The following is a 23,061-nucleotide window of genomic DNA, read 5'->3' on the forward strand; positions in this document are numbered from 1 at the left end:
ACATGTTTCTTTCATAACAAAAAGAATGCAAGCTAACGGAAGAACATTAAGCTACATTCCCTTCCATCGGTCAAGATGCAATTTTATGTCTCATTATTATAGGGAGAATTAGAGGTCCTCTGTTTAACCTAATAATAGCTGATGGTTTAGTGTTTGGCAGAGCTGCCTATCTGACCCCAGAATCCCTGAGGTTTCACAGCAGCAGGAAACTATGGGTCTGGAACTAAGGATAGAGTATTGGCTGGACTTCTTTGTACAAGCCAGGAACAATGAGTGCCTGCTGAGCCTGGATCTTGAGTACCCAAGGGAGGACAGTAAGACATAAGTGCACACTTATAGGTTTTAAATTGTTCTGTTTATGAGGTTTTGTTTAAAAGAAAAATTTACTTCATCATTTATGCATTTACTTTCATTGGAAGACATTCGGGGAATCTTAAGAGATACCTGAGTACTTTACGTCTATTACTTGTCTTTAAATTTAATTCAACCCAGGGTCGTAATTTCAGTCTGTTGTGTTGAATGGAGATTCATAGTGATTTGGAGTTGAAGAATCTTTTGACTTGAAATTTTTGGTTTGTCAAATGGATTTTGTATGGTATACTGTGTTATTCACTCTCAATGGTACTACCAATCCAATTGTAATATATCTTGTAATGTGACTTAAACTAGCAAAAAAAAGCCCAACATGATGCCCACTGTGAATTCTGTAAAATGATTTCTGAAATGGCTGCCTGCAAAGCGGAAAAATACAATGAAAAGTCTAAAGCTTTACATTAGGCATTAGTAAATTGTCCGCCCTAATATGTATACGCGACCTGTAGGAAATGGGCTAAAATGTGCAAAAATAATATGGTCCTTATTTCACTTTCACCTGCACAAAGAATTTTTGTGGAAATGTAACAGACTTTTGAAATATTTGGTATAAGTGGTTATCCGGCATCAGCAGGGGATCAATTTTTTTTTAAATATTTTTTTTTTGTATATACTATGTAGTATGTTTAATTGTCTCACCATACGCTGTTGGGCTGAGACCAGGCTGTCCCAGTCGCTCTCTGGCGGAACGCTGCTGAGTGGCTGCATTTCATCGGGATGGGCTTTTCCATGGAGCAGACTGTGTAGGGGCAGCTGCGGTGTGCCATGGGCCTCGGCACTCTCCTCTTTCTCCCAAGACAAGTGCTCCTGACTCATGGCATCATCCCCATCAACCACGGAGGCGAAAGGAGACGTGGCTTGCTTGGAAGACATGACTCTGCTGTGAAGAAAGAAAAGGAAATAGAGTCAAGAAAAAGAAATGATATCGTATGAGGATCATCAACAATACATGACAAGGAATGCTGTTTCCTTGACTATTTCATGCACGACTGGATAGTCCATTCAAGTGATAGTGCATGGCTGTAACTGGAATTATAAGTGGTGCACCTGAGTAGATAATGCTGAATGGACTGAATGCTCCACCTGACTGTAGTCTGTAGTTGCTTTGGCCTGTGAAGTTTGGAATAGGCAGCGGGGTCCCTAATCATTTGTTTAAAGCAGCTTGATCTAGGGCTAGAACCCCAAGACAGTTACTCAGTTAGTTTTATCCAGATAAAAAGTAAAAAAAAACCTCACAAATATGTTAACTCCTTGTACACAGAGATTTAAAGCAAGGTTGCTTTTTACTGTGATAATATTCTTTTTTTTATTTCTAAACTACTTGAGTAATTTCTTTTATCTCTCATGTTGATTTGACTTGGTTTTATCCCTCGAGCATTTTATCATTTTCCTTGTGTGAGTTGATTTCAGTACACAGCAAACAAATACAAACAAAAACCAGCCTTGTCTTCTTCACTCGTCAAATTAGGAAATGATTAACATTTTGGCGTGACAGTGATCGCCCAGGCCAATAAATCCTACTTAAGCAGCTTAAAAATCAAAAGCTAACAGTAGAAGACTAAATTTACATATCTGTCAGATGCTTTCATGAATATTACAGTGAAGAGTGTACTTGACATATCAGGTGCAAAAGAAACTCATGTTAATTCTAATTTCATTTGTTTTCCCCTTTTACAACCCAATTCTTTTTGGTGCAAAATTTCTAAAACCAATTCTGCTTTCTCTCACAATTAATGAGGCTGCACTCATGCTGTTTGCTACAATGAATGAAATTAAACACTGTGCCAGCAAATCTAATTATGCATTTGGTATTAAATTAAAAATGGGATAATATGGCCTTCCTACTGATCTGAAGTGGAGAGAAGGAGCTGGAGCATATTTAACTCCTAATCTGCTTTTCCTAGAGCTGCTGTTCTGCTTATTTTTCTCAACCACAGGAAATTGACCATTGAAACTAGAATTTGACTTCTTAGGGCTCTGTCTTATCTAGAGGATGAGTGTATTTATGTGTATTTACGAGTTTGTGAGATAGGAAGAAGAAAGACAAATTGAGGGTGTGAAGTAATGGGTCTGTTTCTACGTGACAAAATGATCAGGGTACTACCTGTAGTACATTTCATCACTGATCACTACCTGCCCCGTTCTCCTGCTCTATCCGCAGGGGTCAGTGTGACAGCACTGTAGTTGCACCCGCTGCTTGCCTTGGGTGTGTGTGTGTGTGTGTGTGTGTGTGTGTGTGTGTGTGTGTGTGTGTGTGTGTGTGGGGTGGGGGGGGGCTCTCAAGGTTGAGGCAAACTGTGGTGCGGTTGTGTCCTTGCACTTTCTGCTGAAAGATGACCACTGAGAGATAGGCAAAGATATCTTCCATTTGAGAAAGGATTTTATGAACAAGGTCTAGTTCTTGGTCTTACTATTACGTATTGTCCATGTACACAAACTGTTGAATTGTTATTGTCTGTGGATATTCTAGGCCATTTTATTTGTATAGCACCTTTAAAAAACAAATGCAACTTGAAGTGCAATACAAAAGGCAAAAAGCAACATTTAAAAGATGATAATAAGGAAAATACAACAAATTAGAAAAGGATAAAACATTATATCAAAATACAACTGCCTCTATGCCTTACCATACTCTCTCTGACTCTCAGTCACACACACACACAGGCATATAGTCCCAGATCAGGCTGGGCAGTGACGGCTGACCTAAACAATGGTTGCCTAAATTAATCTCATGTGTCTCAGCAGCTGTATAAAACAAACCCAGTAAGTAAGGTAGGTGGCAGGGCAGGACTATGAGACCCGTGCCTGACTGCATGTCTGTCCACCTGTTTGTCAGCCAGTCCTTCTGTCTTTTAGCCTCTGTGCCTGGAAGTGTTGCCATATGTGTCTTTAGTGGGACTCAGCCCTCAATTGTAATCAGCCATTAAATTGTTTCATGTAATTATATCAAATAAAAGTGATCTCAAAATTGGGCACTGTTAATTGAAAATCAAAAGTCAGAGCAAAGTTCAAAGCATAGCAGAAGTGGGGTTTGTGGGTTGGAAGGGGAGGGGTGCGTGTGTGGTAAACACAGGTTGAGAACATAGATTGTGATGTATTTTTTATTCATGCACCAAAAAGCTCAAGCCTCGAGTGCAACAAGCGCCTCGTCCTCAATGGAGTGTGAGAGTGAAACAAAGCACTACTTTTGTATTACACAATAAATCAAGTGGTATTATTTTACCACTAAAATATTCAGTCTCTCAGGCACTTTTACTTTGGTCTCCAGCCATCAGTCAAACTGCTGAGGCATGAGTGAAAGAAAGGGATAGAGGGAAAGAAAAGGAAAGAGGGACCGATGGAGACTCCATCCTCTTCTAACATATGTCTACAGCAATCTTGTTAAAGAATGCAACAGATCAGCGGCAGGCTCAATAACAGTATTTGTCAGCAGGAGTTAATAATTTATTAGCGGCGCTGGGAGGGCTTCGCTCAGGCAGCTAAGGAGTGCGGAGAACCCCCTCTGCCCCACCCCCTCCTCTGACAAGCCCCATACAATACTACCTCATATTATTGAAAGGGAAAAGGAGAAGTGCGGCAATAATTCTCTGACTATATCTGAGGGCAACCATACGGTATTTTATTCCTCATATTCTGAGCAGGGATCAGACGGCGCTGAGATCTAAAGGGGTTTGTGTGCAATAGATCAGCATAGACACAAAAAAAATACATTTGACGAGGAGCAAAATAAGAACAGAAACCAGATTAATGTGGTTACTACCAATGCGTGTAGAATGTGATCATATTTTCTGATAGAATAACACTGTTTACAGCCCTGGCCTCTGTCCTCACAAAATAAAATCAGCAAAACAGCCCTGTTTGTACAACTACAGTGTATTCTGGGGCTGTTGAAATAACTTTACTCACATTAATAATTGAAGCAGTTTCTCTGGAAAATAAGCCCAAAATGTGCTTTCACATACTAAACAGTGAAAATATGGTGAACTGAAGAGGTAGCTCATAAATCCTTGACAAGCCGCCCTCCCTCATGCTTGATTACACAATAACAATGGACAACTGACAAACCAAAGTAATCAATAAGTGCATGAAGTTCCTGCCTACTTTCTCAAAGACAAAGCCCCAGTGACTTTGAAGACTTGAGGCAGAGATGAGGGAGGGTCAGTTAGAAAAGAGAACTGTTCTATATATAGCTGACAATATTGCACACATTTGAAGGATTAAGACTTAAGTTCTCCAGCCGTGGGCTCATATGGCCTGGAATGCTTTGAGTCATGAATTGTTCCCTGCGATAATGTTTCATCATCGTGCAAAACAACCTCTGCTTAATTGGTTAGTATTAGAGGAGTGTTGTGCACTGCTCATCTTAGGGGTCTTGTGACTGTGGGACCATGTGTCCTCGGCTATCCCATTTCCTCTTTCATCATAAAAGGGTCTGACTGACTTTCACCCACTGTATCTGCTCTGTCACACTGTTTACCTTTTATAGACAATAGTGATATGTAACTCCACACCATCTCCCCCACCACCCTATCCCACCCACATGCCCACTTGTCTCACTGCTGACGTCTTGCACCTTCAAGTCTTGATCTTAAGTTTCAACGGGGGAGAATATTACACCCTCTTCGTTCACAAGTTATCAGCAGACAAAGGAGAGAAAATCATATAAATTATTAAAACAAAAGGCAGTTTTTTAAAAATGGGATGGGAAAGCGGGCAATGACAACTTTCTTAACTTTCCATGTGTAATGCCGTATGCTCATGCAAAGCATGCACGAATAGGGACTTATAAGCAGACATACAAACTTACACAAAATGACTTCATCTACAGAAGAGTTTTAAATTAATTTATGTTTAGAATAAGACACAAATACAAATACAAGATTGCAAAACATGTTAATTCTTTGAATTAAATGTATATTCATGTTTTGTCTTTATGCATATGTCATCTATCTCCCAGCATAAAAAAGAACAGTTGTCATAACAATTATAGAGCCAATTAACAAAGGTGCTATGACTGCTCTATTCTGTCATTCTGTTACAGAAAAAAACAGAGTTTGCTTAATTAAATCAATTTCCAACAATGGCAATAACCTTTGAAGTAAATTTTATCGTCGGTTGTAATCTTTTAAAGTGAGGTGGAAGTAGGTAAAGAAAATAGTTTGGGGGCTTTAAACCGTGTGTGTATGGATGTGTGCGTGAGAGAGAGAAAGTCGGAGAGAGAAAATCATCTGTGTGTTTCCCTTCAGGGGTTCCTCCTGTTCTAACAGGTGTCGTGGTAGGGTTCCTCTGGGTTCTTCACCTGCCATAATGAGATATTACTACCTGACAGCTCCCAGCTGGAGGAGCACTGACACGGAATCCACCGTTTAGCACAATTAAATTATCACCCTCCATTGTGATTGTGCCATGCTGTGCAGCAGCCAGGTTTCTGGATACATAATCAACTCGTAATACGGGCTGTATACTGAACACAGTTAGTCTCTTTTTCACACTCACACACACACAGAGACGCACATGCTTAGACACAGAGAGTGAACACACATACATGTTTGTCTGTTGTATAAATCCTGCAGACTTAAAACAGGTACATCAGAAAAAAAGGATTGTTCCACCAATTTTTTTTTCTTTTTTACCAGTCATTTTGAGTCAGTGATACACTAATTGATTTAAATTTCTTAAACCTCAGCTGACAAAGTAATTACAGATAATTATATTAAAATATAGTAAATGGTTGGGAAAATACAGATTTTCCAACAAGGTAACCTACTGTAAAGTGACTGGAGAGTTGACTAAATGAATTTGTTTAAATTGTTCCTCCATTATTGTTGACCTTCCCCTGCAGAAAGTCAACTCAATTACGGCGGTACTTCACACTCTCTCCTAGTGCCTTCTCTATTAGAAACTGCGACAGTTACCACAGCTAAAATCCACACTCAAATGATAGTCGCCCAGAGCAAATTAAGCAAGCCACCTGAAGTGCACACTTTACATATTGAGCAGAGCATTGATAATTACTTTGCAGGGTAAATTATTTGCAATAATATGTGACGAGAGAAACTGCCTTGTATCTCACTTTAAACACTTGTGCAGCTGCCATGGCAGCATGGTTGGTGTCCTTGCCCCCCACGCAGGGCAAAGGCAGATGCAGGTGTGAGAGTGCTTAAGTGTCCCAGTCTGTCTACTCAGGAAGGGTCGATGAGCAATCACACACTGAATCCCTCATTTCCCCCTCCTCCTCTACCTCCTCCTCCCTCTGCTCCTCCTCCTCCTTTGGTCCCCTGTGCCATTGGCCCTTTTCCTGATCCCAGGACACAAGCTCAAAGCTGGATGGCATAACAGCCTCTCAGTTCCCCAGGATACACGCAAGTTCACTCATGCGTATGCCTTCGCAAATGAAGGATGGCCATCCAAAAAATTCACTACTGGCCTTTTTCTCTGGACTCGCATCATTCTTTAACAAAAATTGCCCACTAGAAGAGGAGCCTACTGGATGTTGTGAGTCAGACACTTAGAGAAACACACACACCGGAAGACACTAACAGTAGTGGGACAACAACTTCAGCAGTCTCCTTCACCGGCCAAACTGTTTCCCTGCCTGAGAGGAAAAAATACTAAGACAAAAAAGCTACTTGTTGTTTTATGCCTTTCTTTCTTTCTTTTACTTTCTCTTTTTCTCTTGGCCTACTGGGGTATGGAGATCCCAAAGAGCCCTCTGTTGCTGCTGCTGCACTTAAGCAAACCTCACAGCGAGTCAAGCCATCAACCAACACAACCCTATTTGCTGAGCAACAGTAGAGCTTTGTGGCTTGCCTCATAGTTGACAGTAAGTTATGAGTCCTTTGTGAGCAGGAGAAGGAAAACAGAGATCGGAATTTGGCAGGAACATAATAATACAGAATTCTCCTGTTCATGGAACCTGAAATTTTCATGGAAACAATTGAGCATTGTTGAAGGAAAGAAAAGCAACGGTGACAGATGAAATATAGAGTGGGGCCCCCTTTTTGTAAAACAGTAAACAAAGCGCTATTCAGGCCAGGTCCATTCTGTCATTTATAAAGATAACTTCTTCTGTGCACTGGAGAGTTTGCAGCAAATGGCTGCACTTCAACAAATCGAGTGTAACATCTCTCACAGTTGCCAGAAAAGTGAGATGAGTAGCTAGCTTCGGGGTGCCCAACAAAAGTGAGGGGACACATCCCAAGTTACCAAAGAGAGGCACAATAAGTCTATAGGGAGCATAGAAATTTCAAAAGAGAGGGGAATTTAAAAAGAAGAAAGCAAGGCCTTTGAGCAAAAAATTAAAAAGCACCACAATGTCAGACTTTTGTCCAAATACTCAAGGAAAATAGAATTTGAAGGCGCAATTTTGTTGGGAGCAGGAAGGAAAAGCATGAGTATTGGTGACTATGAATGGTTTATGAAAGTGGGGGTGGGGTGGGGTTATTGTACTGTATGGCAGGAAAAGTATGGGCCTCAGTCTTTGGTCTTGGCCTTCATGAGGTAATCATTGGCAACTTCAGTGCCTAGCAGAACTGGGGTTGGTACAACTGCCGTTGGTTTGGACATCTGGAATGTCAAAAGACAGTGGCCCACTTTCTCCGTCACTATCCTTGTTTGTTTCTTTTTTCCTAATGTAGAATGCTTCACAAGTCCTGGTCACCAAATTGGCAAATTCGCAATGTCTACAGAAAAGAAAAGCAGTTTTGTTCCCTCAACACTGTTGTAATTAAGCTGCTCTATTCTTATTCTGCGGGCTGGGAGAACAACACTTCATTAGCTACAGTTATATCCTATTCAACTTCTTAACGTTTTTTTTCTTTTCTGGTATTATTTTTCTCTTTCTGAATAAATTAATGGTATTCATTGAGCACTCTCACACAAGGGAAGGTACACAAATGTGTCTCCCCTACTGACAACTGGACTTCTTTTCCCTCTTTGTCTTTGGGCCCATATGAATTTTTTCAAGGACTGTGAGAAGAAGAGCTAGGATAGAATTTGGGAGAGGAGAGAGTAGCCACATTTCATGTGACACGTAAATTGGGAAATCAAAACGGGATAGTTCATTTGCTCCACCCAGATGAGGCCATCTAGCAGAGCCATGATGAATAGGGGTCAGGCAAGCCACACCTCAAAGATTTATGATTAAGGCTTATTAGGTTGGGAAACTGACATTGATTGCAGATTTAAACCACTGAAACCAATTAATTTGCCAGTGCTGAATAGAAAGCATGGTCAACAGTGTGTGTCATTCTGACAGGTTAGATGGGGAGAAGCCGAGCATAAGTGGAGGACTAAATGAATGGCTGGCACCTAGCTCTGTTTGGAGGTGGTTAAAAGTTACCACGAGTGATTGACAGCTGATACAAAAAAAGAGAGAGACTAGAGAAAAATTAGATCTGAAGAGCAAAACCAGAAACCCCAGCCACTGATCTGAGTAATTGCCCCAAAAATTTGATTCATGGAAGACATGTACAAGCTGCTGTTTTAGCAATGCTAAGACGGTTTCATTCATGGGCCAGCACTGAGAAAACCTGAGTAAATGAACGTGAAACATAGGCCTAATAAAATCAGAGAGCTGACAGACATGGTTGAACAGAAAAACGTGGTGTTTTTCCACTCCAGGGAAGCGGGCACTGTAGTGGATTAGATGCTGACTGAAACAAAACATGCTTCAGGAGTCTGCTGATAACTATGTGTCTGACCACTCATACTGTGCTTCAGCCCTTCTCTGCATTTGTCCAGAGCAATGCATAAAAAGACGCAGGAGCCACAAGTGATACGCAGTACCTACCACAATCTAATTATCCAAGTGATTTTTGTGCTGTGCTCACAACAAATGCCAAATTACACTCGGTTGCATGTTATTTTTCTCTGTGGTTGTCAGGGGAAGCTTCTGTTTATTGATACCTTTTCCTCTGTATTAATTTCTCTTTTATTCTTTTGCTAGCTTGCTCAAAAGACACATGCATCATGACAGTGCTTCAAATGAAATCATTAACTAAATTGCTTTCTTAAAAAGCCACAAGTGTGCGGCAGGATTTGTGTGTGTGTTTGGCGGTGGGCCATGGGCCTCTGGTTCCCAGGCAGCCACTGCCCCGGCTCTGTTGTGGTTCCCTGCCACCACACTCATTATGCTTAGCCTCAGCACAGCACGATGCAGGGCTGCGGCTTGCCTTGCCTCGCCTCACTCACTGGGCTAGTAGGAAATAATCTAGTAATCTCAAACTACTCCTCCATTTCAGATGGGGCCCCATTCACACAAAGAGACCCTTTGTCCCAAAACTTTTATGACCAACCTTTGGATCTAAATCAAGGAATCAATCAAAAACACTTTGAAAAAATATGGTTTTATATTTGAAGATTAAAACTGAAGCTGACTGATGTTCTATATTCTTATGGTATCAAACAACAATTCCTGCTGTGACATTTCAAAATGCTAGCAACCTTAAATAATGGGGAAATATCCATATAAGCTTCAAGTATCTATCAACATGAATTTTATATACAATAAAAAAAAATACAATTTGTGAAATTTACACGCAGAAACACACCTAGATAAATGAACAAGGACATTATGTAACCAAAACAAACAAAAAAACAAATCTGAAAACAACTTTCTGGAAACTTTATCGATCTGCCCGAGATAGATTTCAGTAAACAAAGCAAACAGAATGAAATGCAAACAGGGAGTGAAGGCCAGACAAATATTTGATAAGGGGATAGAGCCTGTAGCTGAACTGCACAACAGAGTAGCTGAGGACCCCACCAACCAACACACACATACACCTACATACCTAACCCTCAACTCCAACTGTCTATCTACTCTCCACTGAACTGAAGGTAGCAGATGTGTCTTTCACAGCCTGTAGAGTGTGTAACCAATCTGAAAACAATGGCTGGAAGTTGACAAAGGTCATTGCACTTGCAACACACTCCTTACAGCAAAGGGCAATCAAATCCCATTGGCCACTTGGGTAAACCATGCCCTTTAGTTTTTTTTTTTTTTCTCTACGGACTGCTAAGGCATTTAACATTGAACACAAGTGCAGTCCATAACTTCTGTATTTTCTTATGTCTAGGCCCATTAGTCAGCCACTATAATGCTATTTGGGCTCCTATGTAAGCCCCTTAACAAAGTTTAAGTCACCCTTTTGACCTCCTGTTAAGCTACAGTTGGTGTAAACATGTTCAATCCTATTAACCTAATAATATACATGAAACCTGGTAAAGTACCACAGTGCCATGTGCTAAAAGCCCGCTCTGAGTTTCATTACAACTGGCAGCCTTGACGGTGAAAAAGATCCAGCAACAGCCATGATTCTATAATACCTGCCACTGTGACCACAGGAGGTGGGGCAACAAAAGAGTTCCACAACATACCAATTCAGTAATGTTTTTGTTTTATTTCTGTTTAAGGCTAATTTAAGGATTGTCAGTTCAATGGCTATGAACACATTTAAAGGGAAATTTTTTAAATGTACTGCTTATGAATATACCAAATACAGCGAGTAAGGTGTATGCCTAAATTAACAATGTGAAAAAGGTGTTTGCTCTTGACTCCACGCTTACCAGGAAGTGTTGTCAGGTGTGGGTAGCCGAGGTGAATTGGTGCCATCATTATAGAAAAAAGGCCTGCGTTCTGACAAAAAAAAACTAACAAACATACAAAAAAAAAAAATTGGGAGAACCTCTTCAGATGCAGAAAAATGATAAATTTATTTCAAATCCAAAAAGAGACATAAGGTGAAAAGATGTGAAATAATGGTGAACGTTTCGTTAACCAGACCATCATCAACACAATTTACAGAATGTGTAATTCTTGACACTTAGATAGACTACCAGGCAAAAAGTAATGGCCAACCAGGAGAAAGGTGGCAAGAGGCAGAAGGTGTTACGCATGAGCTCATCGACTACTTGGGTGTGGTTGAAAAGGCCCCAACAGTATCTTAATGGATGCTATAATGCACACACCTTTGCGCCAACATATGTAAAATCATATCCATATGTGCATACAGTATATGTGTGTGCAAAATATATGGCATGATTCACCGCAAATATCAGGTAGTGCCTAAGAAAAAAACGAGGTCACAGAGTGAAAACGCAAAGACTAAGGACAGAAATTTCGCAAATACCAAAACACGTATGAGTGAAAGCACAAAGGAATGCTTCAGTATCTTTCCTGCTGCTATGTCACTCCAATCCCCCATGTTTGTTTTCTTGCTAAACATTTATAATGTTTGTGTTTTGATATTTGCATTGTATGTCAGTTCGGAGGGCATTCTTCTGTGTGTTTTTTGTCCTTTGGGGTCACATATTAGATGGCTGCAGAATGCGTCACCATGTGTCACAAATCCTCAAGTATAAAAATATCCCTATCCCTATCCCTGTATATACCTATCTTCATAATTAAATAGTTCAGCATCAAATTCATCTACATTTTATTTGCAAATTTTAATGATGTCTATTACTTAATAAATGAAATATGTAGTCTGTGTGTCTTACTTTACACATACTAGTTGACGTGAAGATTTGAAAAGCAACCCTTTGTACCTGCTTTGTTTGCAGGTCTGTGTATTGGAGGTCGTGTTGTGCAGAGTTTGTGCAGTCTCTAAACCGTCCTCTGGTGTCAGCAGGGCAGCCGTCCAGCATCAGCCTGGCATTTCAGCTATAAATGGCAGCTACATCACTACAGCACAACTAAAAATACAGGACCCAGTTTCTTCCGTTTCCCTGTATTCTCAATTGTGTGTGAAACTTTAGCTGAGAAACCCTGTAAGACTAGCTTTATGTGGGAAAAAAAGCAGTATTGGTTTTGGACCTGTTGAAGAGCAAGTATTTTGACAGCAAAATGCAAAAAATTATAGCATGAGAGACCTTTTTCTCTTTGCTTGCGAGCCAGGTTTTAAGGAAGCTCTCTAAAAGCTATCAAAAGTTTCAGAATTTCCCACATCCTCCTCCTGTGGGTGTGCCTGTAAAGTGCTTCACTCCCCTCTCTTGAAAAGCTCTAAGGGATTGCATCATGGGACAGGGTGTAAGATGATGGTAGCAACGTACTGTAACATGGAGGAAATACCTCATGTTGGCTGATTCATAAACACCTTGTGCACTGGCCGGCAGGCTGCTCTGACTGGTCTCTGCTGTGCTGGCTGTAATGATAGAGCCGACTGTGCCCAGGGCCAAGTCCCTTCACTGGGCTGAGTGTTGTTTAGGGGCACGCACACACAAACACTCACTGGGTCACAGAGATTATAGCGTGGCTCTGTTTTAATTGAGTCTCAGCCTTTGTGGTGTCTGTTATCTCTGACTAATAGCATGCATTGGCCCTCTGTTATTATCAGAGTGGGTTTTTATCAGAGACCCTTGTTTGATACGGTTAGAGTTGATGCATTATCAACCACACACCAAGAGTCAGCAGTGATCTGCATATTCAATAACTTCCGTAATTATATGCGCAATTCATCAGATGGGATGTGATTGCAGGGGAAGTGGAATAGAGTGGAGCAGAGAGGTCTGATTCCTGGAGGACTAAAGTCTAATCACAAAACTAACATGATAATTGAAATCTAAATTGAAAGGCTTAGCTCTCAGGGAGAGTATGTCAGACATGGCGTGTAGAGACGCTAGTGAGAGTGAGTGAAGGAGAGGAAGAGCGGCAGGAAAAATAAGATTTAAACTGTGCATATAGTACAGAAACCAGTAACAATAAACACAGGAAAAAATGGGGGTACTTCACATCGGCAATATAACAAGCTCCAAAACATGTCTCTGTAATGCAGTTAGGAGGTAAAACTTGATGGAGGTGAAAGAGCTTTGAACTTCCTGCTGGGAAGCTGTGTGGACATTTACAAAAAAATGATTTTTAAAAAAATGTTTCAGTCTCTTTATATTCACATATGAAAGTCATCAACTCATTAAAGTTACCATTTAGTTTCTTAAATAATCATCTATTACTTGTTACTTTTGTTGTGTTGTCAATACTGTAAAGTGGTGTAGAGTTAACTCTTACTTACTTATTTATATTTATATTTATAGCTTATAACGCTTACTAACAAATAAGGGCAAGTACTAAAAAATCCAGGGAAAAAATATATATCTTGTTTTCCTCAACACACTCCTAGCCTGGTCCTGGAGAGTGTGCGTCAGAGGGTATTTTCAATAATTGCTCAATATTCCACACTGTCACCATCATCCCTTTTTTCTTGCGTAGACGGTACTATGTGGCCCTAAAATTCCTGTTTTCAAAAGGTGACTGAAGTAATTGCTTGACAACAGCTGTGTGAAAGGGGACATCTAACAGAATGGTCCTCATCTTACATGAGAGTGTTTAATCTCTTTAGCTGTTCATTTATCCTCTAACCCTGCTATACTTCACAACAAATCCAGAAATGCAAATAAGGAAAAAATGTCAAAGATGTTTGCCTTTGGCTTTGGAGCTATTCTTTCCTGTCACAATGGAATATTAGTGTTTTATCTTTCCCAACACATTCTGTGGAGTCATACATAATCATATAAAAAATTTTCATTTCAGATGAATCTAATCAGAGGACGTATTGTGTCAGGGCATTGCACTGAAATAAAACTGTCCCCCATTTCACCTCAAAGCCTGTCCTGTCCTTAAATTCTCTTCTCATGTTTTACTTATTGTAAACGAAACCCAGCAGAGGAACTGAGGAAAAGAGAGGATGCAGAAAAGTCCTCTGTCCCATTCTCCTCTCCTCCCCCTTTCTTTGCTGTCCCTCCCGACCACAGGATGCATATTCATCCCTCAATAACGTTTAATTAGTAATGCCAAATTCATTAACCTGTACTGCTGTTACACTGGCCTCAGCCATAAATTAGCTTAATGTGAGCAGACGTATTGCAGCTGTAATAAGGGACATAAAACTCAAAGAGAAACACGTACTGTTCCTCCATAGTCATGGATCATTATAACTCAACAGGGTTTTAGAGCTGGAGCATTCGCTTTCAGAGTAGCAGCTCTTTAGCAGCTCTTAACTATAAGCCCATCAAACACTTTTTTTTCTAGTAATGCCTTAGAAACGTTTTTTTTTAATGCTGGTTGAAATAAAAACAATAATATGGAAATGCATTACTCATGAAAACCATTACTTTCATTACCACTTCTCACCTCATGGTTTTCAGTGCTTTAACTAAAATACTGAGGTTAAACCAGTAATATCATTGACTTTTTAATGGAAATGACAAAAAAACTGAGAAAATGCTGTTATGCAGCTGTTAGTGCAAGTCAGGAGTGCACAAGTTAAATATTAACGTATTTTTAAGATTCATGTACGAGTCCTTGTTGTTTCCAACAAAGTTCAGGTGTCAGAAAGCAAAGCAGAATCAATTGTATCAGTAAAAGAGATACAAGAGAGAATTCAAACTGTTTTTTACAGCTCGGTCTAATTGGTCCAACTCTTTGGTACCTTGTTTGTGTTTATCTAATCAGCTGAGGGAATGTGTACAGTCTGGAAGTCAGTCTCTTTATTTATATATGTATACACACACACACACACACACACATGTATGTATGTATATATATATATATATATATATATATATATATACATATACACATATGTGTGTGTATGTATATAAACACATATGCATATTCTGTATATGTATAATCTTTAAAATGGCTAAACAAATGGATTCAGGAAACAAACTGCTATTGTAAAAACGTCACTCAACTTCTACTGTCCTAGGATTACACGTTGACCTTTCTGCTCCTCTATCCCCCAGTGATCTCGCCTAACAACTTGCACCAAAGAGCCTATTAGGCCTGGATCCCACTTTGTTGTTAAAAAGGGTCTTGTCCTTTCAGAGCACTCACTTCCTTGCTTTCTGTTTTTTCAAGCATAGGTGGTAGAGGAACACAAGTTCATTGTTCCCTTGCAGATGGAAGTTGGAGTTACCAGGGTAACAGCTCTAATCCTCCTTTTTTTACAACTTTTTTCATATTAACAGCCTATCAAGTGCTACTTTTTAAGTCACAGGCAGGAGTGCTCACTCACTTTTAATTAGCTATGATTCTGTTTGCCAGGAGACAGCATGATGAGCTAATCGAAATTTAAGAAATAATGACGTACTACAAGCAGCTACTTCTTTCTCCTGAGGCCTGCTCCAAGAATAACAATAATGAGGCCATTATCGGGGATCGCACTTTAAAACACTGCCCAGCCACCAAAACAGAGGACATAATTGTTCTGCTGTTTTCCATACAATCAACAACCCATTGTTGATGACTTGAGAACTAAGGGAGCAAAGAATGGGTGCCATAATGATTGGTCTGTACTGCCATGAAGATCCTGTACAAAGTGTCCACAGAGGAAGGACCTTGATAGACTACTGATTTGCTTGTGAGGGCTGTGGATGAAGACAACTGTCTGGGATTTGTAAAAAAAAATGTCCTTTTCGCTTTTTGTCTGTTTTGCCGCTCAAATAACCCCCAAGCCGCATTAGAGAAGAACCATTCATATGGTGAAAGGCTGGGAGTCACACAGGCTCATGTGAAGGGGCCACATAGTTTCTGGAAAGAATGGCCATTTATATAACCTCCCCTTCATTTCAGAAAAAAAGTATGAGTGATCTCTGGTTGAAGATAATAAAAGGTGTGTTTGTTATCTATAAGAAGGCTACAAGGTGTTTCCCAAAGAATAATGTATTAATAATTGACCAGTGTCTACACACAAACACACACACACACACACACACACACACACACACACACACACACACACACACACATAAATAAATATATATATATATATATATATATATATATAAAGTCAGTTTAGTTCACTACTCATGTATGTTGACCGAGCTTTATCTAACATGCCAAGATGACTCAATTTAGATAATTGCAAATCTATGCTCCAAAACCAACTGCATTACAAATGCAGCATAGCCATTTGGAAATTAAAAGATCCCTGAGAGAAGATTATGATAAATGGTGGTTGAAAATAAAATATTTTGTCAAAAAGTTCTAAACTTACTGGGTGAGAGCTCAGCGGGGTTGTACAAACATGGTGCTGCACCTATTAGCTGTGCTCCATTGTAAAGGAGTGAGAGAGACAGAGCTCGAGGGCAGGAGGAATGCTAAGTGGGCCCCTTAGCCTAGTCAACCTTCAGTGGGTTTCATTTATCTTCATCTTGTTAGACTAAATTAATTAACAATCTCAATGTTACACACTTTCTCCTTTCATTACATCAAATAATGGCAGAAATGGAGGGGGAGGTCCTGCCCATTGGGAGTAGATAGAGACTGAAGACATCTCTCTCTCTCTCTCTCTCTCTCCCTCTTCGTCTGCTTATCTCTCTCTTTCTCTCTCTGTACACATCTCTGTATTCTGTCTCTCTTCCTTCCCCTTTCTCTCTCACTCTCACTCTCATTTTCTCAGTCTCTTTGACTACACAAACAAAAACCTGTTAAACGTCTTCCATAAACACATGAAAAATTGATTTGAACTGAAAACACATCTTCTCTTCAACAAAGAGTCTTACAATAATATGAGCATAAATAGTTGTTTATTAAGGACACTGTGCGCATTGTATCTTTTAGTTCAGAGAACTTACGCATTCGTTTTAGAAACATTGGGAACTTTTAACAGACTGGCATTATTTTTGTAAGACAGTACAAAGGCTCTGACTTGTACGTAAAAAATATGAAGTTTAAACTTTTTGCCATAACATCTAAAGAGTTTGATGTATTTTTCACGATGGCCATGTATCAGGTGCTATTAGGAAGCACTTTTACAGCTATTAAAACTCACTGCATGTGTGACTCAAACCAAAACTCCTGACTCATTACAATAATGAAAAGCCCATCCGGTGTGCTACTGAGATATGACATATTGTATACAAAGTCAATAACATCTGCACATTGGAGCAGAAATGTATGAGCATGTTCAGAAAGCCCCTTTTGACCTAATTCAGTTGCTTGAGAAAAGACACTGGGATTCTTCACCAGAGGAATGAACTGCCACATCCATCCAACCCCTGTTTCTATCCTTTTCTCCCCTTTCACTCCTACCACCACTCCACAGCCCACTCCAGGACACAAGTCTTATCAAAGCAAAAGGGGTAACCCTGAAGCAAAGCCTGCCTTTAATCTTGGCCTGATTGTTGAGGTCTCCAATCTCCAGCCAGTGTGCGTGATATCTTTCTACTGGCACTTCTCCTTTAATTAAAACAGACATTGACAGAAGGATGTGGATCAGCAGTGCAATAATGTGTTTACTTAGAATAATCAGTGTTTTCCCACAGCTATGAGAACAAAAGGAAATTGTTGAGAAACAGCCAAGGTCAAAGGTCATGTTTCTTTTTTCTCTCTCGCTCTCTCTCGTTTTTTGGGATCGGACATAGTAATATCCCTGGTTAATCTGTGATATGCCTCTGCCTTCACTATCCCACCCCACTGCAACGTAGAGGATACAGCACATCTTTAGTACAGTTAGTTGTCCACTAAACTGGTTTCGACAGGTGCTGTCATCCACTTCGTAGCCTTACTCCAAAGAAAGCGGAAATGAGCATAGGCAGTGCGCTTTCAAAAATGTAACATGCTATATGCCTGAATAACTCCTGTCAAACTATGGCAGATATACCAGACCAAATAAATTGGTGCCATGCAATGAAAGATAAAACAGATACGGTACACTGTATATTTTCTTTGTTAACTGCAGCATACAGTAAGTATATGAATTATTTATGATATACTATATATTCTAAATATATGTAATTTCTATGTAACTGATAAATGACTCTTTCAATTTATTAACTTTGGTCCAAACGGAAAATTCCATCAGAACTCAACTTGCTTTTTTCTTAAACTTTTACAATGTGGAACTCAATCTTAATTTTAGTATGATTTTAAATGATTGAATTCTAAAGATAAATAAAATATATTTAAACGCATGAGAGGTTTTCCTATTGAATTCCTCTATTACATTTTGACTCGTAAGAGTAATGGTATCAAATTGTCCTTTCTTTTTAAAATGCCCCCAACAATTCTGAGGGGGGAAAAAAATGCTGTTAATTTAATCAAATAAGTGACCTTTTGAAAAAGAAATCAAAGAGGATTCATTAGCTTTAGTAAAGTTTGGCTGACAGCAGCTTTGAAAAGCAGATGCTGCTGCTGTGGCTTCTAATGAGCCAACCCTAATTAGGGAGCAACACTGGAGCCTAGAGAAGGTGGTTGACTAGGAAAGGAGCCAATGGTAAATACGCTCTCTTATTTACTTCCTCTGTGTGTAATGACAGCACAAATTTTTAATTAGAATCACAGGAAGGGTAAAGACAAAAAATGTAAATCTTTATGTTAGGTTCAATCCAAACACAGAACACAACAGGAAACAACAGCACATCACAAGACTAATATGCCAGTGAATGCCTTACCCCAACATCCCTGATTAGGGTAGTTAGTACGGAAGGGCAGATGGGGAGAGTGGTCAGACAAAAGCATGCAGTGTAAAGACACAGAAAGCCTGATCTGCAGGCTCTTAAAGCTGTGAAAGGGAGAATATGGAAACAAAGGGCAGCAGCTCATCTACATCTGTGTCTGTGTCCCTCAAGTTGTTGATGTGTGCTTTCAGTCTGACTGGAGGATATCAGGGTGAGCATGCTAATCAGCCACATACTACACAAACAGAACCGTAACACACAGCTTGGGTAAATAATGTTAGAATCCATGTTCGACATTGTTCAAATATACATACGCACACACAAACATGCACACGCACACAGGACAAAGTCTAAAGTTAACAATGTGTCAGAAAGTTTAACCCCTGTTAGCCCGCTACCACCCCTGCCCGACCTATGATCCTAAATGGCAACAACGGAAATGAAACTAACCTCAGTAAAAAGCTGCTACGTAGAAAGCCCTCCATGTCAGCGTGTGGGGTTCTGGCAGGAGAAATCACAGAGAACCATTTTCACTATGAAACGATTGATAATCAAGAGGAAGAACAAGGAGAGAAGGGAAAAAGGAGGGAAAGAAAGACAGAGAAAAAGAAATAAAGAAAAACACATAGAGCATACATCTTCCTCCTATAATAAGGCATGTCTTTAATTAAAGCAGAAATATGGCTAAGAAACCATCCTCTTTTTTTATGAACTGACATCATTAATTATACCTCTTTCCATAGAGGGAGTGGATTTGCATACAACATCGGTTTTTGCACAGAGAGCCTGATGATATGTTTGCATCAAATAAACTCTGCCTACTGATCTCTATACAGTCTTTTTCCACGGCTGTGTGCAGATATATACATGTACATCCAGCACTGTGACCACAGATCCCAGAGCAGCTCCAGTCTGTTCAGAGTAGCCAGCGGTGGTCCAGCTGCAGCCCATGTGTGGCGAGGGTGCTGTGGCTTCTGGGAGCCCAGCCGCAGGGGACCCAAGCTGGGACTCACAGCGCCAATGAGGCAAAAGGATGTGGTCATGATGTCACCACTTGCAGGGGTCGTTCAGAAGCCTTACCCACAAAATACTGGAGACACATGGCTAAAAAATTACTTACAACAGGTTTCCATTAGCTTATGTTATTGGACTGTATACTATACACTTTTATTGTGTTAAGATTGGTTGGAAATTGATTAGGACTTCCATGTGCTTTGTTTTAAGTGGTAAAAATGAGCCGCGACTCCAGAGGACAGATTTGTGAGTGGAACTTTCGTCAGTGGTTGAAATTTAAATGTCTCTCATATCTCACAACTAGCCTTATAAAGATATTCAGCCACTGGAATATGGCAAGGATATCTTGCAAAAATATTTTCAGCAGTATAACAAGTAATTTCACTTCAACATTTCATCACTCCGCCTTTCTTTTATTCAAGTTTATAACTTTTAAATTCAAGAGCTATAAAGTCCACGGATCAAAATTCCTGCTGTTAAAATCACTACTTTATAACACTAATGGAAAGAAAAATACTCTTCTCTGATCTTCTTCTGTCATGACACTCCCTCATGCACATCATCATGAATAACACAAAACACATCAGCGAATGACATCTCAGCCCTTAAACACCTTAAGTTTTAGTGACATGGGTGTAATTTGGCATTTTCTCCCCTTGCTCTCTTGGCTTATGAGACAAAGCCTCTGAGAGAATGGAAAGAATGAGCTGGGCCCAAGGACACTGTGCCTTTCAGTCTGGCCAGCACTTAGCGAGGCAGTGAATCCACAAGGCCCAGAGGGCTCAGCCGAGACTTTTCTCACAATAAGGTGTCTGGGGAGGCGGGAGTGGCATAGCCAGGGGCACTGCAGCTCTGCTCTTTTCTCCACTCAGCTGGGCCCAGAGCACATAATACCATCCCCACGCCACAGCACACCAAGCCAGTGACAACGTGAGAAAACAACCGTCAAACAGTGCAGAGCAGATCAAGCGTGTCTCCTCACTTTTCTGAGTGCAAAAAGCACACATAATCTACGTCAGGTGCACACAAACTAAAACAATTACCAACACAAATGTCAGTTCAGTCTGAACTTATAGTACATGCAAACACATTCTAGTACATATTTACATACTGCGAACTTTTGACCAGAAATTAAGAGAGGAATAGAGACAATATTGAGTTTGATGCAGAATCGAATTTATATACAATGACTCGCTCGTTTTTATTATCTGAATGTGTGTTTATTTTACTGGCACCTGAATCCTTCAGCAGGCTTGCTCAAATAGTTAACTAGCAGGAGAGAAAATGAAATAGATTAGGCCATGCTATGTTTCTATCTTTATCTTTGGTCGTATTCCACAACTCTTCTTCTTTCACTCCCTGTGTGCTTGTGTTTCCTCAGCTGTGCTTGCTGTCTACATTCCCATTGTGGTCAAAAACAACTGAACTTAGCCTATGGAAGCAAAGGTGCGGTTTGGAGAGCAAATGACCAAAGTCAGGAAAAAGTGACTGAGCCACATTGTATTTGCTCTTCTCCAAACACACACACAAAAAAACAAAAAAGTCTTTAAATTAAGGTTAGGCTACGATTCAAGGGCAGGCTTTTTGGTGAAGGAGAAGCAGGGAGGATAGACATCACTAAGTTGGCCTGGACCAGTCTGAGCAGCACGGCAGCCCTTTCGAAGAATGAGCCACTGCCAAAAGCTGCCTCTGCCTAACCAAGTCTCCCACCATCTGCAACAAATGTGCTCTATTAAAGCAGTACCATATGGACAACAAGCTAGCTATTAACACGGCCTCAGCACATCCCCTTAACCTAGCCCAGATTTCAAACTTCCAGTCAAATTGACTGCTGATTTAATGCACCGCCAGCAGCCATGTGGGTCTTGGCACGAGACGGCACTCTCAGCCTTCAGTCATTATCAGGCTCTCGTAGTGCGCAGCACACAGTGAGACACAGAAGTTAGCTACGCAGATCTTACCAGTAACTACATCCCAGGTTACTTGGTATATCCCTTAAACAAACCTGTATGAGAAACAGTAGCAATATCCAAAGAGGAGGATACACAGAGTAACAGTCTGCGCTGATCCAGGAACTCCAACTTTCTTAGGACAAGTAAACCAGGGCTCAAAATACTCTATTGTACCGAGTGGAAACAAGCTTATGAAGTAGATCTACCCACAGAGCTGCTGCAATGGCAGTCTAACTGGTGGCTTATGTCTCAGTTCTTCCACAGTGATGGAGAGTGAATTTGCTCCCTCCGCATGGATCCAAAATGGCAGTGATTAACCCGGCAGGGTGTGAGGGGGGACACTTTAATCCCCGTGGGCCGGGCGGCCATGTTGACGCCTCTCCCCTCTCTGAGTCATGGGGGGACCCACCCACCGCTCACAAAGCCATGCTCTCTTCTCCCCGACCATGACGCCATGGCTATGAGCCCTCTGTTCTACGACCCAGAGACAACACACGCACATACACACAGCAAATCAATTACAGTTCTGTGGTTTTAACCCAACTCCAAAGTTCAGTAGATTTTGTTTGTTTATTTTTTCTCCTCCTGTCTCAGCTGCTTAGATACTGTACATAATTAGAGTGAAAACCCATTTTTTTCTCTCTGAAGTCTGAATTTATACAGTACTGTGGATTTACAGAGACTTAGAATACAGTTTATTTTTATTTTACATTTTGATTTCAACTTTGGTAATTATTAACCAGTTTTGTTTTCCAAGATAACAATATGTCAGTCCGTACAGACCATCACACCAGGTCAATGAAGTTTTTTTTTAACAAACCTGGTTATGACATTTTAACAGATAAAATGATCTTTTCTTGTTTTCAAGCTCAGTTTGAATATGTGAAGATTATCATTATTATTATTTTTATCATTGTTGTTATAGTTGTTGTTATCATTTGTACGGATATGTAGCGGATTTATTTTTCTAAAAATGTCATTGTATATAAAAGGCAGTTATTACTTTTAAGTTTTTAACTCTTGAACATGAAACCCATGAAACCCGATCATTGTTCCACAACATCTCTGCCAGTAGTGTCCCTATGCAAATTGAAGTGATAAGCTAAAGACTGCCTGATGACAGTCTAATTAAATAAGCCTTTCAGTGATCTCAGTGGAGCCGTGGGATGTGTGAAAAGGTACTACTGGTTCGAGAGGAGGGAGAATCCAGGGAGAAAAAAAAATGTTTAAGCAATCCCAACAGACAGCTTTACGCCAACTCAACACGCAGTCACATTAAATATGGCGATACCTGGTCCAGCACTTGTCCACACACGGTGACTTA

The 23,061-nt window shown here is 40.2% G+C and overlaps 1 protein-coding gene across 1 annotated transcript in view; it reads right to left on the reverse strand.

Moving 5' to 3' along the window:
- The window catches only part of sox6 (SRY-box transcription factor 6), a 137,269-nt gene that overhangs the window by 89,357 nt on the left and 24,851 nt on the right, over positions 1-23,061 (reverse strand). Inside the window, exons 3-4 of the mRNA XM_040137349.1 lie at positions 19,222-19,272; positions 1,012-1,252 (exon numbers count right to left, since the gene is read on the reverse strand). Coding sequence (XP_039993283.1) covers positions 1,012-1,252; positions 19,222-19,256 — 276 coding nt within the window. The 5' untranslated portion in view covers positions 19,257-19,272. The remainder of the gene's footprint in view (positions 1-1,011; positions 1,253-19,221; positions 19,273-23,061) is intronic.

The sequence above is a fragment of the Xiphias gladius genome, chromosome 1 (assembly GCF_016859285.1).
Source record: "Xiphias gladius isolate SHS-SW01 ecotype Sanya breed wild chromosome 1, ASM1685928v1, whole genome shotgun sequence".
Lineage (NCBI taxonomy): Eukaryota > Metazoa > Chordata > Actinopteri > Istiophoriformes > Xiphiidae > Xiphias > Xiphias gladius.